Source organism: Ictidomys tridecemlineatus, chromosome 6, assembly GCF_052094955.1.
Source record: "Ictidomys tridecemlineatus isolate mIctTri1 chromosome 6, mIctTri1.hap1, whole genome shotgun sequence".
NCBI classification, from domain to species: domain Eukaryota; kingdom Metazoa; phylum Chordata; class Mammalia; order Rodentia; family Sciuridae; genus Ictidomys; species Ictidomys tridecemlineatus.
In genome coordinates this window covers 97,963,452-97,983,664 of record NC_135482.1, presented here as the reverse complement: position 1 = coordinate 97,983,664, position 20,213 = coordinate 97,963,452, and the positions used below count along the sequence as shown (strand labels likewise).

Below are 20,213 nucleotides of genomic sequence, written 5' to 3'. Positions count from 1 at the left end.
TAAAATAGTACTAGTAATAAACTGGCCATCCAAAGGACCACCTAACATTGCTGAGCCAAGTTTGGAGTTCTCTAATACTCAAAGCAGAGCCAGATGTGCTATTTGTAATTCATAATAATGCAGCTACTGCAGTATGCATCACAGAGTAATCATTTAATTTCTAAAAAGTAGAAAAGGAATGATTGATTTTTACTAGCCCATCCCAGGGAGTGATCAGAGCATTTGCCATTAAGAAATATCTAAAAATCCAGAAGAGACCACTTCACACAACCATATTTTTTAATGAAAACAATTTTATTTATTAAGACTTAGTCACATCTGTTTATGACTGCCATCTGTCCCCCTACAATAGTCAAGGAGATGAGAGCTCTTAGGTTAGTTTCCAAGAACTAACTCTTTCAAATGCTAATGAAGAAAATATATCCACACTGAACAGGTGCATCATATTATGGTAGAACAGACTATTTTGCCAAGGATTCCTGAGCCACGTAGTTGTCACCCATCACCCTCTCCTGTGATAAGTTAGGACTCACCTCAGTTAGTTCTCCTAATTCTTCCCTATAGGAAGAGATATCCTGGAGTTCCTGATCATAGCGGGAGATGATGTTATACCTTCATGAATTAAGAACATTTGAGAAGGAATGGTAAAGACCTGGGCTTTAGTAGCTAGGCTGAGGCTTAGCTTCTAAACACACACACAAACATACACATACACGCCCTTCAGACCCAGATCCTGTGTGGGAGAAAAATAAAAATAAAATCTCTGAGCTAAGTTTAGAACATGGTTGACAAGTAAATTTTAGGGAATGATTATTAATTTTTTTAGATAAAATAATGTCATTTAGATAACGTTCTCAAAAGTATCTCAAATTCCCCTTTGTTGAGAATTATTATTCTAGAGTTTACAAAACTCTATCATGCTTCATTTGTTAGCTAACATATTATGCCCTCTAGTCGCTATTTCGCAATGTTTGGAGACATTTTGAGTTGCAGCAAATGGGGAGGGGACCAGTGCTACTGACGTTTAACAAGAAGTCAGAGATCTTGCTAGACATCTGCCATACACAGGATGCTCTCCACAGCAAAGTATTATTTGACCAAAAATTTAGATAGTGCCAAGACTAAGAGACAGTGGCTAGAGAAATAATGTATCCAAGCAATTATTGGCAATGGCTGCCAACATCACAATAAGAAAGTCTGTTCTAAGAAAAATATATAATGATATCTATGAAGTTATCTTGACTTCCTCCACAAAAATGAACTCCAATATGGTAAAGCACCTAAATCTAACTACCAGAGTACAGGAAATGTAAGAGACAGAGAAAAGGGTTAAATGATAACTGGCAGATGCAACCAGAAAAATCCAGCCTCTGGAAAAATCTGCAGGAAAAATTACACAGTTTCTTAATAAACATATTTCAAGAAAACAAAAGAAACAAGAAAGAGGGTCGTTTTAATTTTAAATAGAATTAAGAGACACATTAACCAATAGAATCTATGGATCTTATTTCTATCCTGTTATGCTTAGATACATTATTGTTCTGTTACAATAACTTTAAAATATACTTAAAAATTCTAGTTAGAGAGTTTAAAACTTGATTTTTCAGGAAGTACTATTCTGTTTTTGGATGAAATAATGAAATTGAGGTAATAGGTTTAAAAAAAACATCTATTTTAGAAAAAATAATACAGTGTTTAAAGAAGGACTGATACATCTATAATAATCTAAAAGGGAAGCTTGGTAGATGAATGTAGGAAATAAGTTTGGCATAAGTTTATAAATGTTTTACTTGAGTGATAGTACATGGTGGTTTATATGCTATTTTCTATAATATTTTAAATATTTGAAATATTTTTAACAAAAGTCGCCTGTCGTTTTTAAACAAAATGTCATCAGATTCATAAAAAGCAGAATACATTTTAATACCCAAATGCAAAATAGTCTAACATCTAGAATAAGCAAGGTGTCCTTAAATATGATAAACCAATAGAAACAGGCAGTTCTCAAAAGAGAAGGTTCAAATCACTAATAGGTTCATGAGGGGATGGTAAAGCAAATGAGTAAAAGATAAATGCAAACTCAAGCAATAATGACAAATCACTTTAAAGCCCAATGGATTATCAAGATAATTGATTAATTGGGTGATACTAAATGTTGAGATGTGATGATGCAGTGCTATTGGAACTGCTGGAATGTGAGACCTCTGAGTCTCTCCTGGGGACTTTGTAACTATTATTGTGAGCAATTTGGCAATAGCTAGTCAAATTTGACATGTATTTGATGATGACCCAGCAATTCCTCTGCAGAGGATATATTTTAGAGAAAGGTCTACGCATAGAATTTTAAGAATATAAGTAAGTATATTAGAGTAAATAACTAAGATTGGAGTGGGTAGGAACTAAAGATAAAGAAGAAATAATAAACATATAAATAAAATAAGTGATATGTTCTATGTTATCATTTCATGATCTGAGGATTCTAATTAATTGAACCATTTGCATGGGAGCCTAAAATAGAAAATGTGACAGGTCCTTGACATATATCTTATGAAAGGCAATTCATAACCTCTTATGCCCATAAATTTTTATTATCAGCAGTTTAGGAAATCCAGATAAGAATAATTTAGAAGAATTTTAGAATAAATGTATGTAACTATCTAGAAATATTGTCAAAAAACAAGTTTATGCATTAAGCAGATGTGGTTATGAATTAAAATAGTCTCATGTGGAATAATAGGCAGTAAAATTGGAAACTAAAAAAATTAAGATTTCAAAAACACTTAAATTTTAGGATAAAAATAGAAATAGTAATTTAAATGTATTAAATAATTAAGAAATAAGAAAAACTTACAAGGAGAAATTTTAAGAACTGAGTAGAAGACAAGGTTAAAAAAAGAGAGGTGGTTGAAAAAAAACCTCTATGGGAATAGAAAACAAAAATAACATGGTAGAAGTAAATATACCTCTACCAGCATTAATGAAGTAATGGGTTAAACCTATTAATAAGGAAAATTTTTATATTGTATTTGAAAATTTATCTAAATACTCTTCATCATCAACATACATAAAAATATACAGAAGGTTAAACACAGAGGAATTAAAAGTGATACTCAAAAACTCATTTTTAAAATATTAAAGCAGAATGGGGAAGTGAAATGTACCAATAGGGATAAAAGGCTACATACATGATACAAAAATATTTCAACATTTTCTGTGTGTGTATATGTATCAAACATTGGCAGAAATGACAAAATTGTTAACAAATCCACAATTATTGCAGAAATATTTAATTCAAACTCTAAAAATGGCCAACCAATAATTAAAAATTATGCAGAATATTTAACCTTCTCCAAATACCATCTGTCTTTGCTCAAGAAGCTACTAGAGGGCTTGATCCATTGAACTAATGTGGAAACCAAGGAAATGGAATTTAAAAAACAGGACATTTGAAGCTGGAAAAAGCAAAGGGAAGTATCAAGATATCAGGGAAATTATCTTTGAGAATGACAATTACTTTTGAGAAACACAGAGAGCAATTCAGATAGATCAAGAATGATAGATGTAACGTGCATTTTGACCATCTAATTAAAACTTTGGGAGTAATTTTACAACTTTTTGAACATTAGTAGTGACATGCACATAATAATAGCAAAGGAGAACCTAATATTGCACAAATGAGATTTAATCCTAGAATCCTAAATTGGTTATCCTGTGAAAAATAGATGCACATACTAAAAGAATATAACAATTGAATATCTAATTAGAAATATGTAATTCATTGGGGCACAGAGTGTAGAAGTGATGGGGCCAGTTATAAAAGGTTTGCTCTTCATCCTTTGTTTTGCAAAGTGACAGTTAATATTATTAATATTAATGAAGATTAATATTTGTGGGAATCTCTGAAAGAGTTAAAATAGTTGTTCCTAGAGAGCTGCTCAGGACATAAAGCTCTTAAAGGGGAAGTGCTAGATGTTCTTTATAGTTTTATCAATATTATTTTTTTTAATATATATATGTTGTCTGTGCTAAAAGAAAAATTACTTTTATTTCTTTTCTGTTTTTTTTCCTTTTATTTTTAAGGTACCGGGGATGGAACCCAGGGCCTCATGCATGCCAGGCAAGTGCTCTATCACTGAGCTACATTCCCAGACCTTATTATTTTTTATTTTAAGATAGGGTCTAAGTTGCCCATGCTGCTGTTGAACTTGTGATCCTCCTGTCTCACCTCTTTAGTATCTGAAATTACAGGTGTGAATCACACACCCAGATAAATTTATTTATTTTTTTAATGTATAATCACAAACACACATATTAGGCAAAAAAAATAAATAAAACCCTAAGTCATTCTTAGGTGAAAGAGAAAGTGAAAATAAATACTGTAAAATCATGAAAAATAATTTTAACTAAACTTAAAGTGACTTAGATAATAATTTTTATGTAACATGTATTTTACCACAATTTCAAAAATAAAAATAGCACAGAAAAACACCTATGAAAAGTAAAGTAGTACTTAGAAATGTAAACATTTGAAAACATGAAAGTTTAACCTAAGTAATCATAGCAAGAAATTAGGAATAAAATCCAAAGAAGAAAGGTTATAATAAAATTGAATGATAGTAAAATTTATTTAAAATAAAATAAAAATAACAATAATTAAGGAAGTCAACAACTAGTGGAGGAAAAAACCCACAAGACTAGGAATAGAAAATGAAAAATAAATTGTGGTAGACTTATTTCTTCAAATCATAAGTGAATATTAGAAATGTTAATGTAAATAATTTCAAAGCCTAAATATAATGGGAAATACACATACATACTCTCACACACACACACACACACACTAACAAAATTGCTTAAGAGAAAGAGAACATCTAAAATCAAAACTGTCCTGAGAGCTCTCATTAAACTTAAACAAGGAGATTCTTTGACTTGAGAATTTGTTTTACAAAATTCTTTTGTTTAGAAGCCTGGAAGATTAGATTTTGTTTTAAAGAGAGAGGAGAGAGAGAAAGAGAGAGAGAGAGAGAGAGAGAGAGAGAGAGAGAGAGAGAGAGAGAGAGAGAGAGAGAATTTTTTAATATTTATTTTTTAGTTTTCGGCGGACACAACGTATTTGTTTGTGCTGAGGATCGAACTCGGGCTGCACGCTTGAGCCACATCCCCAGCCCGGAAGATTAGATTTTTTAAAAAGGATTCCTCAAAATGCATAACGTGACAAAAAGTCCGCTATTATATTTGATCTTCAATTTGGAGATTTAAGCCAATTAAATAAAACAAACTATTAAACAATACTCCAGAAACTTAAGTATACAAAAGATGATAAAAATATATCATTTTCTAACAAAATGGTCTTTTAATAGAATATGCTTTTCAATGGAACTGAAAAGATGTAAGAGACAAAGAGGAACCCAGGAAATCATTTGAAATCATTTGAGTTTGATGACAATGTTTGAGGGAAACTCGCCAGTCCAGAGAAAATTATTTCATATTTGAAAAGTAATTTTATTCCTTGAAGGTATAATAATCCTCAACTTTACATATTAAGTAACAGAACATGGAAACATTTCAAACAAAAATGCATTGAGATAAAGGAGAGAAAATTGTTAGCATATACTCAATGGCTGCTTAGTAAATGAAATTATCATATATTAAATTATCTATTTGCCAAAGCCAAACTTTAATCTAAATTTATTCATAAAATGGTTGTTACTGACATTTGTTTCCCAAGCCCTCTGGGTGATTCTAACACAGGATCAAGTTTGAGAAAACTTCTCTGTAAGATCTAGTCCAGTAACTCACTTTTGCAATACTTTATTAGTGTTCTTGTATCAACTTAAATATCACTTCCTTAGAGAAACTTTCTATGACTATTTAGTCCAGAGTTTAGCAAATTTTCTATAAAGGATCATATGGTAAACTTTATGGGGCCAAATATTGTTTCTTTCTCATGTCCTTTGGTTGTTTTTATAATCTTTAAAAAATGATAAACCGCTCCAAATCACTGGCTATAGAAAGGTGGGACTCTCTTGGCTTTTGCCCAAGGAGTATGGTTTGCTAATTCCCTAATGTAGAACAGTTACTAAATGGTCAGTATTTCACTGACAGAGCACCCATGACTATAGTTCATTCATTGTTTATAAAATTATTTGTTTAATGTCTATTTTCTGTGAGCTATAAAACCCTCAAAGGCAAATAGTAGTGCTTTTCTTTTTTTAATCCTAATACTGATGCAGAATAAACAATTTATTTTTCAATCAGGGACACTTGTGTGTGAAACGGGACAGTGTTAACAGTTACCACTTCATAAAAGGCGTAAACCAAGATGGGTCTGTGAAAACTAACAGAATAAATCATCCTACAAAGCTTAACACAGAGTTTCTAATATTGTAATTTCTCAGAAAAGAGCTGTTGGATAGATGAATGAATGAATGAACAAATAAGTGAAAGATAGATGAGGGAATAAATGAATAAGAAAGTAAAGAAGTTATCACTTCTCTTACCTGGCCCAAATAAGGGAGTCCCTGTTTGTAGATTGTCTCCATATTTTCAAATCTAATATTCACCATTGATGAGTCTATGTTTATATACATGAGTTTTGTAAGCTGTATGCCTGCAGTAAATTAAGTATTATTAGGAAAATATCCTCAAAATATAGCCAAACAGAACTATAGAAAAAAAATCTCAAAATGTCACTATTCTTTATAATAGTTCACTTTTTCTATGCAGTTTTAATACATGTTATTGTTTCAGAAGTTTTTAAAAGTAAATTAGTAAAGATGGGAAAAGCAAAAAAAGCTTATCATTCTTGACCAGTGCTCTTGCGCTTTATACACTGTTCAATTCATTTACTAGTATTTCATGATGGATTAACGTCACTGATTTCTGATTATTCTTTTTTGGGGGGTACTGGGGATTGAACTCAGGGGCACTCGACCACTGAGCCACATCCCCAGCCCTATTTTGTATTTTATTTATGGACAGGGTTTCACTGAATTGCTTAGCACCTCACTTTTGCTGAGGATGACTTTGAATTCTGGATCCTCTTGCCTTAGCCTCCCAAGCCTTAAAAGGGATTATAGGCTTGTGCCACTATGCCCAGTTGTTTTCTTATTATTCATCAGTAATGGTTTGAAACTTTTATTTCAAAATATCCCTGCTTAAAACATACATTTTAATCTATTTATAGTAAGAGAGGTAATATATGTATATTATTAAAAATTTTAAACTTTTAAGAAGATAATGCAAATTTTAAAACATGCCAAAGAAAACAAAATTTAACAAGTAGACTATTTTCTGCAAGTTTTTTAGCCTTTAAATTATCATTTATAATAATGTAGTTGTGTGTAAATATATATATTTATCTGCATTGTAAAAAATATGTAGTTTGACATTATGTTTTTAAACATTATTTTGAGGTTTTGATACCTTTCTAAAAACCTAGTTTTTTTAATGGTGCATAATATTGTAGCCATAAATGTATGTTATCATTTAGTTAGCTATCCTTTCATTATTTATTTTTTAATGTGACAAATGTATTTAATTATCCATTAAATTTTTATTTATTACTTGAATTTCCTGTGACAGATGTGTCACAGGACATGGATTTCCTGTGACATGGATGTGATTGATAGATATCTCTAAAACTTTGAATATGGATTGAAGTATATTAGTATTTAAGATATCATGGACAGAAATTTTTACTGATATATCACATAGGTGAGTTAAAGAAAGTCTATTTTAACAGAAAGGAAATGGTTAGAACAGGACCATTTCAAGAAAAAGAATTTATCACTTTCTATTTAATAAAGAGGGAGAAATATACTGCATCAGAGAGAGAAAAAATAAGTCATTAGAAATATATTCCTGGTTGTGGGTTAAAGATATTTCATTGAATTTCTTTTCAGAGGTTTGGTGATATTCTCAAAAAACTATATTCTACTTCCCTTGTTTTGATTCTATGCTCCCCCCAAAATTTTACAATCAACCACTATATTTCTCAGTTACATATTGCAATGATTAAGGAAAGGGAATATACCAATATTCAAAACAGATCTTCCCTTTATATGCTAATACACTAGCATTTTGAATTCTACTTTAGTCTCATTTGAAAGTAATATTTATCCATCCATCAATAGGTGTCTAAAACCTTATGATTAAAATAAGAAACAGAGTTTGGATCTAAAAAATTGGTAACATATCCTATGCAAAAATGACTATATTAACATATTAACATTGTGAAATTAACCTTAGTAGATAATAGTTCAAATAGGAAAATGTTATCGACTGGGGTCTTACTGTTTAAGGAACATTACCTGTTCCACTTTCTGTGACAAGAACGTGTACTTCAAAGTAACTCCGGTATCCTTCCCGGTTTAACTCAAAAGCATCTGTGTTTATAAGCTGGGAGACACAGCCATCTTTCCCCATCTGAAACATTAATGAATGTAATAATAAAAGATAAGTCAAATTTTAAAGACTATAAGAAATACCAGTTTTGGAAAAAAATATGTAACCTACAGGAAGCAACGTTAAGAGAAATGTTTTACTCAAATTTGAACTTTATAAAATAATTCATTGTGTTTATATGCTTTAAAATTTCAATTCATGTATTTAACTCTGACTTCATCTGAATTTTTAACAAATATCAACTCTCACAATTCTGAGTTAAAGAGAATATGAGTTAAACCGAACACTCCTGGCAGTATTACTTTGTTAATCTATAAGCTAACACATCTAAATCTGATCACATTTACTCAGATGTGATATTGCAATTTTGTTAATTTCAACCATATTCCTTTTCAGTTTTGAAACTGTGCTTTATGTTTTGTGGTTACTATGCCTTGAATATTTATTGAATTAAAATTTATATGGCAGTTAAGGACATAGGCTTTTGAGTCAAACACGTGATTTTAATATTGGTTCTATAACTTGCTACTTGGTATAAAACAAGATGTTACAGACATATTGCTGTAAAGTGGTTAGCATAGTGCCTGGTACTTAGTGAACATTTAGTAAATGGTAGGTATTATTCTTATTAGATTCTTTGAATTTGTCTCAGTGTCTATTTGGTCAACTTAGAATGCCTCATTGGGGACTTTTTTAAATGTCATAATTAGGAAATGGTTAAACAGAAGGAATTGAAAATATTTCAAAGGTATTTAGGGTGGTGATGAAATGCGTTCATAGATTAGTAGATTATTACAGGACAACTGAGCTGTTGTTGTACTCCTTCATCTTGAGATCAGGAAGCTAGGTCCTTGAGTGGCAGGTTAAAATCCTATGCCATTTTATGCTTAGCATATGTGAGGCCCTGAGTTGGACCCATAGCATCACCAAAACAAGAGAAATCATACCAAACCAGAATCACATGCTGCTTCTCACAGTTCCACAATCTTAAAGGTCCAGGTAAATTTCATTAGAGTTAAAGGTTAGCAGTCAGGTAAATCATTTAGTCTACACTCCTGCTGTATTTTAAATTTAAAGATCTCTCAAATCTTCTGAAGGGCATCTACATAACATAAGCTTCTTTGTAATTCATTTTGGGATCTATCCACCCCCATGTTCTTGGCCTATATTGGTTCATTCTTTTTCCTGAGTGTGCATCTAATAAAGACAATGACCACTTCATAAAAAGCAAGCCCCATGAGGACAGGACCAGGTCTATGTGGTTTAACACTGGAGCTTCTAAACAAAATAATGTTTATATATTAAAAGAACTCAATATTGAATAAATAAATGGAGAAAATTCTGTAGCCTCTGAAATGCCTAAGGATAGAGCAATGCTACTAATATATACATTTGACATCATGCAATATACTTAAGCTTCTCCCTACTTAAATCCATTCATCTGTAGATGAGTGATAATAACAGTACTATACATATACAGTTGTTTTAATAGTGAAATGTATATGAACTACTTAATCCTAGCATTTGACACAACCATAATATGTTAGCTATTATAATTATTACTGTTTTATTGTTTATTGTCCAAATTCAACTTTTAAACTTAAGAACCAGAGGATTCACAAATATTTTTAATCAAAAATTCTTCTCTATAAATAATAGAAATATATAATGTGTGTGTATGTATAGTACATGTGTGTGGGTGTGCTGCTATTTGTGATACAGAGATGTAAGTAGCAGTTGTGTATTAACAAGTCAAACTCTGGCATAATTATAATTGAAGTCCTTGCCATATCCTGGCTTTGTTGGGTCAATTTTCTGATGCTGGTTCTCAAGTTTTACTTGAATCTTTTCAGGAAATTCCTCCCCTTAGAAGTTTGGAAAAGTCAATTCCTCTTGTTAGCAGATAAGAACTCCGCCTGTTATATGTACCATCTGGAAATACTGTAAACACCCAATTCCAATGAGGAAAGATTGAGAAAAAAAAATCACCCATCTAATAATCTTGAAAACACATATCTCTCTGACTATATCTAGAAAATATAAAGTGAAAGATATATCCCATGTAGTACATTGTTAGAGTACAGATTTTAATATGGAACCAAATTCATTTTTAATTAATCAAAATTTACTCTAGAGCTTTCCAGTAATACAATCTGTGTTTTGTCATTTAATAGAACATGATAAATTAGCAAGAAAAAACAATAGAAATTTTAAAAATGGAAATAGGTATATAGAAGAGAAGTATAATTTTTAATTCTAAAGAGAGAAACAAGAAGAAAGGAAGGTAAATGGAAGCTGAGGTCATAAGGTTAATGCACAGTTATTTATGATTTTGCAGATGTGCCTCTTACCTGAAGAGTAAAGTTTTTACAGAGTGAATTGAGAGGTCCACAAGTACCATAAAAAGTAGATGCCCTGCATACACTAAGGTGAACTTTCCCCTCCACAGGTTTGCCATAGGTGTATCTAATAAAATGATATAACAAGAATACAACCATAAAAATCAATAGTATAATTAGTTTGCATAGGATTGTTTGAAAGATTTTTAGTGCCTTAAACCATCACTGCCACAACAAATTATCTTACATTTTATTTTCTGGAGTAAATCTAAATAATGGTATTGACTAAAACTGAACTGATCACTTTGGGCCAACATATATTTTAATTAAAATGATCAAAACAGACAACATGTAGAATTCATTTATGTAAGTCACTAAAATACAGTATAAATGAAGAAAAATAATAATAAGGGAAAAGTATACAATGAACATTGATTGTTTTATTTCTTAGGATAGTACTTTACTTCTTTTAGTATTTTTGTGTTTCCAAAATATTGTATATGAGCATTTATTATTCTTATGGACTTTGCTTTTAAATCAAATTATATTTATTTTTATTTATATCTAAGTACACAAATAAATTCTCATTATTAAAAATTCAAGCAATAGGTTGAAAACAACAAAATTGTCTATAAGAAATAATGGTAGATCCTCTGAACTACATTTTATAATTCCTCAATTTCATTTTCCAAGTCACTAATTCTCCCTTCAGCACCATCCATTCTTTCAGTCAGTATATATACATATATATATTATATATTCTTACTGTATCAATCAATATGCTGAATTTTAAGGCCTTTGATTAATTTTAAAGGTACACTATTGACTCAGTCATATTTATTTCTAAGCTTTTATTATGGATGATCTTCAATTATTTTTCCAGGTATAAATTGCTCAATTTTTTAGCTTAGTGCTATGATTTAAAATTGTTAGAATCTTCAACTACTTACTTATTTATACTTATGTTTTATGCTTTCCAGTTGGCTTTTCCCAGAGAGCCTTATCACACTTAATTGCAATGTTTCTCCAGCAAAAATGTCACAGACAAGAATCGCAGGAACGTAATAGACATCTGGGCTCTTAGGATTTCCATTTCTCATAGGTACTTGCCCAGTACTTGTCTGCCTCTGTAATCCAAGTACAATGAAACTTTCCTGACCTTTATTTCTCCTCCTACTCTGGAGGTTACACTCAAGATAGCCACATCCCTTCTTTACCATCCTAAATTTCCAGTGTAGGGTGAACACAAGCAGAAACTCTGTTTATAATTAGAAATTACAAGTTATAATAAAATAAATTGATGTTTGCATTCTTGCTGTCTTTGCTAGTTTATGAAAATTCTGCCAACTGTTTATTTAGTGACAAAGGGAGGGAGAAAATTATTTAACTCTCTGGCTATTACCACTGCCATATACCAACTGAGCATCTTGTTATGTGCCCTCCAAGTCCTTGTCTGCCCTTGATATCCTCCACACAGTGTACCAGGATTGCCCAGGAGCAATTTGAGATCTTATGGCAGTTTTCTTTATGGTAAATTTTGACCTATGCTTTTCTTTTCTAATCATGTAATATAAGAAGAGCTTTCATCAAGAAGTCAGAGTAAACACAAGATAATACCAGCAGAGCTCTTTTGAAATGGGAATGCCATATATCACCACATAATCACTGCAGATTTTATGGTATTTTTTTAAAAAAAATAGTGGGGTGCAACCATTATGTGAAGCTTTCCCCTCCCTCTTAAATCATGCCAGTATTATCTAAAAGTCATTGATTACTACATTGTGTTTGGTGCAATATTAGGATGTGCAAAGTATGCTTTAATATACATTAATGTGGGAGCACATTAATGTGTTACATTTTGGATTTTTCATTCATCATAATATTTCATCAAGTAACTTCCTAGTTCTTATGACATTGTACATTCACACTATCCAAATCAGCATCCACTGGTTACATGTAATGTGGCTAGTGCAAGTGAGGGATTGGAATGTTTAATTTTATTTAATTTGTTGGAATATAATTACCCACAAAGGGCCACTCAGTAGATACTGCATTGGATGGTATAAAACAATGTGTTATGTTGTAAGACAGTAATCAGTAGTCAAACATGTCATATTCCAATAATTATTGATGTAATTACATTTTACATTATTTGAAGTAAAATCAGCAAGGTAATTTTATATTGTCCTTTTCCTTTGTCTTCCATCATTTTTTTTATTGTGCTTCTTTTTAGCTACCTTCTACACTCTATTGTATTTCCATTAATACATCATTTTATTGTGTACAATTTGTACTTACAAAGCACAGACATTAACTTTGAATTCAGAGTCCACAATTAAGATGTTTCCTGGTGCATCCACAGTCATTTGAAATTTGGGTAACACTGTTCATAAAAAGAAAAAAGGCAACCTTATGAATATAAGGCATTCATATAAAGCAATTTTCCCCTTTTATAATCCATGGTTCTTTGCTGATATTTGTTGTTAATTAAGAGTGTTAGGAAGATGCAGAAGTACATGGAGCTGGACTTTGAAATTGAATAGGAAAATGTGAGTGTGAATTCCAAATCCATAACTTCTGAAATATTGATTTTGGGTAAGTGTGCCTCAATTTCTTCATCTGTAAAATGAGAATAATGATATCATTATGAAATTTTATGATGATTTACTGAAATCCTACAAGCAGCACTCCTCCTTACATAGCTAATGTGAATTCCTTTCCTTTTATAAAAATGCTTCAAATCATAAATATAGCCAAAAAATAAAGTGAACATACCAGAAACCCTCATATAAATTCAGTTCTAGACATCATGAAAGAAAAATAGAATAGACATCCTAGGTCAACAGAAAAATGTGTGACCATTTGGAGGAAAGCTTCAGAGATGCACAATTACTAAGTACAGGCCTTTGGAAAAATGGATAGTTTTACATTTTTTCTGATTAATATATCATATTTTTGTAGCTGCATGTTTACCATATTCTTCCACAGAGAAAGAGTGGTATTCTTTGTTTCCAGAGCCCATCTCCACGGTGATCTCATACCATCCTAGGATGGACTCCGGGATTAACTGGAAGGAGAGTGGTAGCACGCCTTTCACAGCCTTCTCATTAACCCACCGTTGTATGTGATTACCCTGTGGGTCCTGAGGAGGAATAACGAATATTGTGTTGCATTTTGGATTTTTCATTCATCATAATGTTTCATCAAGTAACTTCCTAGTTCTTAAAATTCTAATCTGCCGATTTAAAACACAAGTCTTAAATGATTCACCATGGAGAAGCGATTGTTGTTTGGCATGGATTCATATCTCTATATATCAGAGCATTTAGTATATTTTTATGTCTGTATTTATTTTTTTATTTTTGTAGTACTGGGGATTCAATTATCATATCTCTAGAATTATTATTTTGTTACAGCTGTTTTCTGCATCAAAATTTCAGTTCTTATAGGTGAACTATATTTTGACCCCAGTGCACTTTTAGACACATTCAATAAGTGTTAAATGAATTATACTGGCTTCCTGTCATATTAAAAATAGATGTGAATTTAAATCAAAGAGAAGGAAAAAAATCTTATTTCTATTCTCTTGAGGATGGTTACACAAACTAAATAATTTCTTACCAATTAAAATAGATAATGTTCCCCGCCAACTGCCTTTTAATACTGAGGTTTGAGGAGATGGTCTAAAACTGAGGTGGAAAATTAACCCTCTTAAACTTGCAGTTACCTTACCTTGAGGGTGATTACTGGATACTGAAATAAAAATAAAATAATGTTAATATATGAACTCTCAAGATTGATTTTTAATCACTGAGTACAGAGGTTAATTATAAAACTATTATTGAATAAGTAAGTGTACATAAGCAGATAATTTAAGAAAACTCAAGCATTAATTTCTGACTGAAAGTCTGAATGTCTATTGTGTATATTGAAACTGTCTCATAGTTTCCAAGAATTTTCATTGACTTCTTGCTTTCACAAATGCACACCGTGCATTCTCAGCAAGCAACCCTGTCCTTAGGTCTTTCCAACATAATATAAAAAACTTCTCTGACCTTATGATTTACTTCCTTATGGACAATCCATGGCCAGTCTTCAATCTAGCAGTGACAATGTTTTACACTGCTGGTTGGTTTCTGAAATACTTTGATCATTTAAGTTGTATATTATTTATCTTAAATGTTTAATTTTTCTTTATGCTTTTTTTTTTCTGTATAAGTTGAGTAAATAATCTTAGGCATTTGTTCTAAATCTGGCCCCCGGGGTCTTCTCTCCTTTGCCTTCCTGCATCTGTTTGCACAGCCCCACAGTTCTCACTAGTGCATACCATTCTCTGCCCCCCCTAGACCCACAAAGTCAACCGTTTGCTTTTCATCTCTTAGTGCAATCTCTCAGGACACTAAAACCAAGAAGCCTGTAATTTAGAATCCATGGGACAGATGTGAACAGGCGAAGGGGTAAGTTAAAACAGCTGCCTAAGCTTCTTTATCCACCCCTCAAAACAAAGTGCTACTCCCTACAAACTGTAAAACATGATAAATCTAATAAAATGATAAAACATACATGTAGAGAAATACAAACAGGATCCATAGCTTTTGGAATTCTTAGAACTGAAAAATAAAGGAGCAGAATCGGGGTATCTATTTGTATTATAGAATCATAAAATGGGTTTCTTTGATGAAATGTCAGGATGGTGTTGAAGATAACTACTACTGTGTTATTAACTCAAATATTAAGGGAGACAGATCTTCTCATGGGATCTCCTCACAGGAGAGAAATAAATAACTCTTATCCATAGGTGGCATAGGGAGAGGTTGGCCACTTGGACCAAATTCTAATAATGAGGGTCAAAGTTAGAGTACTATCTCTTTTTTAAAAACTATTTGTGATGCTTCCAGTGCAGATGACTTTCATTGTGTTTAATACTTAAAATCTTTATTACTAGTTTTTACTAAGAATAGACTACTTCACAAAACTAGTATGCAAAAATCAAGTAAAAGTATGATATCATTGTTCTAAAATGCTGGTTTTCTTCAAAAACGAAGATTGAAATGGAGTTGAATCTTCTCTAGTAAAAAATTAATCTGCACAACCAGCCCAGGACCAAGACCATCTTCATGTCACCTTCTGAATGAAGGAAAAGAAGACTGGGAAGGAGAAATTAGGTGCATGCTTTATATCTTTGTCTGTTTGATAATTATATCACTACTATGTTTTGGTAATTGTCATCAAAATTACTACGAATTCCTGATCTTGTAGAAGGAACCATATATTGAGTCACTTATTTAAATGGAATATGATACTGAAATAGTGGTTGACCTTAGAAAAATTGGTCTGAAAACACACAAAATGTAATCTTCCAATCATCACCATTTTTGGAAAGGCTACATTAATTTTGATCTCAGTACAAAAGTGAATGCTATTTGCTATGCCATAGAATCTTTCCCAGAAATGACTGATACAAATGATATTATTTTCTGTGACCAATATTTGAAGAAGAATTAATTGATTCTATTTGCTTCATGTAAATGCAATAATTACTAAATGTGGAAATAAGATAATAATATTTGGTTTTATTGACAATACAAACAAACAATACTGGTGGAAGATCCTAACAAGAGAGTCCCTCAGATTTTCAGGGGACCCAGCACTTTTCCATGGTCCTTCTAGTCAAGGCTAGTTATCTTTGACTCAATGATTGCAGTAGAAATATTTGCTGCTTTGTTTAAAGAAAAGAAAAGCATCCTTAAAAACAAAATAACTTCCAACCTTGAACCAAGGAGAACAGGAAGCACTTGGTGTCTCCTAGAAGTGATTTAGGATTGAAATTACTAAAATAATTTTTTGGCATTCAAAATAGGTATAGTGTTCTAGAAGTTAAAAAATAAGAAGCAATTCTACAAGATTATTGTGGCTATAGGAGATGGGGAAAAAAGATGTTCACTAGAAGAGATGATGTCTTAACTATTTAAGGATGAGGATTATTTGGAGGGAGAAAGAAATAGTCAACCTACAGAGAAACCATCTATTTAGCTTTTATAAGCTTAACAAGCTTTGATGTAACTGCTCAGTCGATGAGTCAATGTGGGACATCACAACAGAATGGCTAGTTCTCACGAATCCCTTTCTAAATATCTTACTATCCCTAATTTAACCATTGGATTATCTGTTTTTTAAGGAATGTCTTAGCTTCACCTCTCCCTGACACCTGTAGCAGATGTGGCCAATGCTCTCTATCAGATCACTTTTTCTGGTTCTTTGCGCAAAGCCCCAATTTCCCTGAGCTCTGTTCCTAGCAGCATTTATTTTTGAACTTCTTGAGAGCCCTGTCATTGAGCCTCTGGGAAAGTTCCTGGGAGGTTATTTCTACATAGGGGACTGCCTCTAACCAACAACTGTCTGGTGCTGGAATATGAAAATATTTCTAAAAATCGAACAAACTCTGAATTATAACACGTGTTCTGGAGCTTCCTGCCCAACAGGCTGATGACTTAGCCTGAAACCAGTTGCACACATGCTTGGCTTCTTCCCTCACACTTTCCTGCTTTCCACAACTCCCATATTGAATTCTCTAGAAGCACTTCCTTAATAATTCATTCTTTCATTTTTCTCTCAGAATCTGATTCTGAGGAAGTGAATTAAATTAATGCCTCTCTTGATATAGGGACTAAGATCTTGGGACTATTAAAGCAGACTCACTTAACATTCTTGATAATTTAAAATATGAAGCAACCATAATACTTTCATTCATACATTATAAATTCATTCATGCAAGCATTATACAATGTTATTCATGCTGTATAATACTCATTCACTCAATACAGAATTTACCCACTATATAATTTAAAAACCTATGATCTGCCATATTCTTTTCTTCCAGATGCCAAGGATGCAATGACTCATTTTCTTTTATGTTTTTAATGCCACTTTCCTTATGGTAATTTTTGTTCTTTCTCAACAAACTCAGTTCTAATGTAATCATTTGGGAGGAATCAATGATTTATATCTTCTCTATCTTTGGATAACAGTTTACGTAACACAGTGCTTTATAGTGGTGGGAGTTCAGTGAATTATAGAATTCTGCTTGAAATTGGAAAATATATTTATTTTGTTGATCAAAGAGAGAGACATAGGGAGAAGGAGGGGGAGGAAGAGGGGGAGAATGGGGAGGGAGGCGAGGGAAAGGGAGAAAGAGAGAGGGGGAAGAGAGAGATACAGAGAGAGAGAGGAGAAGAAAAAGGAGGAAGACGATGAACAGGAGGGAGAGAAGAAAGAAGGAGGAAGAGTAGGGGGAAAAGGAGAAGTGAAGGAGGATGAGGGAGATGAAGAAGCATTTTAATTCTAAGTGAGGAATACCATGGGTCATAGACTGACTAATGGGAACACAGAACTAACAATTTAAGTCTGATCTCTTCTTTTTCATAGATTAATTTAAGTCTGATCTCTTGTTTTTCACAGTTCTGTGAGAAACAGAACTATGTATATGCTCAACATATTTCCAAGTATAACTTACCATTTCCTCAACAGGCTTCAAATAATCATCCAGAGACATAACTCGAATCATCACTGAAGAAGGAAATAAAACAGTATTTATCATTAGTGTCATACCAGTTTTTCTCCTAAATGGGTTAACCTAGGTGAATCAGAAAGCATGAGACTACCACAAAAGTGTAATGAGTAGAAACACATATATCCAAAGTGATACAAATCAAATACAGAGGCTATGATCTTGGGACTGTTAAAGCAGACTCAGGAAAGAGCTCAGTAAAATGACATTCTCATTCTTTTACTTCCATCTGCACTTTCTCCTCCCATGTACCATCATAAAATGTGATCAAGGTTGCTTAATAACTTTCTTGAAATAATGAAAGAAAGAGGAGGCAAGTCAATAAGTTAACTTTATCTTACTTGTACAATTCATCCCAGAAATTCTGTGTGGACTTAATTCAAGTAGGCTTTTTTCTTCCTGTCTATAGGTCATTAACTAATTCTCTTCTTCCAAAATATGCAGTGTAAGCAACTGCACGACCCTCTACTCTCCCACTCTTTTTTATGTCCTATCTGTTCTTAGCCTGATGGCCCTTGTCAAATCCATGTTACAGTGCTGTCAATGAAATTCATTCTGCTTAAAGGTGTTTTCTTTTGCCCCTATTTTCCTCACAGAATGTTCCTTCAAATTCTTTTCTGCACTGAGGTTACCTTTTGCCCTTTAGGTCTCTCTAATGGGAATAATTCATCATCCACATGACTTAAAAATGGGAATAAGTGAACGTGTTAGTGTTCACCAATAATCTTAGTGGCTGGAGTTGCTGAGGCAGGAGGATTGCGAGTTCAAAACCAGCCTCAATAAAAGTTAGATGCTAAGCAACTAAGGGATACCCTATAACTCTGTGAGACCCTGTCTCTAAATAAAATACAAAATAGGGCTAGGGATGTGGCTCAGTGGTCAAGTGCTCCTGAGTTCAATCTCTGATACCTCCTGCACCCAAAATGGGAGTAAGCAAATTCCCAAAGTTACACTTCCAATGAAACAATTTCCTTTTTCTGTAATTAAAGAGAAAGTATTTTAGATGTCATTTGTTAAAAAAAAAAGCAAGTAGCTATTGTCTGTTTAAATCATATAAAGAATTTCAATGAGTTAATGGCATTCTTTTCTACCAGCTAAAGATATCATAGACCATTTTAAAATGCTCCATGGGATGGGGGTCCTTTTAAGGAAAGTGAAGATTGGTGTCAAAATTTGTGTCAATAGGTCAATGCTATTGCACTTTGGGGAAAAAAGCCATACATTTATAGGGTCAGATGGTTAAAACCCTATGTTGTCATCTGGTTAAAGCCCTTTAAATGGGTTTTTTTCAGACTGAATTAGAGATCAGCTTTGTTAATCTCATTCTTCCAGACTACTGATCCTCTTCTTATTTCAATTTACTTATGCACATACTCATTTTTTAAATGTTCATTGAGAATATATTTTATCACTCATATGTGTGTGCTTGGATTATTGTCAGTGATGAAGATAAAGAAAAAATGCCTGTGTATATCATGGACCTGTCATAAACTGGCAGAGAAATCCCAATCTTATTAAGTCTTATGCTTTTAAATGTGATTTCCTGTTGATGGCTCCCCAAAGTCACTGCGCCAACCCTTTCTTCTAACCTAAGGATTTATAAAACATACTTCCTACTTGCCTACTTATCTGCCTTGTTGTTTAAAAACTATCTTGTGTTTAATGTGTCTAAAAATGAACTCCACTGATACTTTTTTTTTTTTTTTGGTGGTGCTGGAGATTGAACCCAGGGCTTTGAGCATTCGAGGCAAGCTCTCTACTAACTGAGCTATTATCACCAGTTAAAAATGAACTCCATTTCCTCATTAAAACTTACTTTTGTCCTACTCTTTCACATTTTATAAAAGGGTATTTTTATAACTACAGGTGTTCAGATCAGAAATCCTGGATTTCTTCCAATG

General features: G+C 32.5%; 1 protein-coding gene across 1 annotated transcript in view; it reads right to left on the bottom strand.

The window, feature by feature from the left end:
- The window catches only part of LOC120888565 (ovostatin), a 60,111-nt gene that overhangs the window by 28,169 nt on the left and 11,729 nt on the right, over window positions 1–20,213 (bottom strand). Inside the window, exons 4-12 of the mRNA XM_078015864.1 lie at window positions 18,259–18,311; window positions 14,478–14,498; window positions 13,719–13,887; window positions 13,044–13,128; window positions 10,758–10,872; window positions 8,313–8,427; window positions 6,501–6,610; window positions 714–733; window positions 534–612 (exon numbers count right to left, since the gene is read on the bottom strand). Of these exons, the coding sequence (XP_077871990.1) occupies window positions 534–612; window positions 714–733; window positions 6,501–6,610; window positions 8,313–8,427; window positions 10,758–10,872; window positions 13,044–13,128; window positions 13,719–13,887; window positions 14,478–14,498; window positions 18,259–18,311 (767 nt within the window). The remainder of the gene's footprint in view (window positions 1–533; window positions 613–713; window positions 734–6,500; window positions 6,611–8,312; window positions 8,428–10,757; window positions 10,873–13,043; window positions 13,129–13,718; window positions 13,888–14,477; window positions 14,499–18,258; window positions 18,312–20,213) is intronic.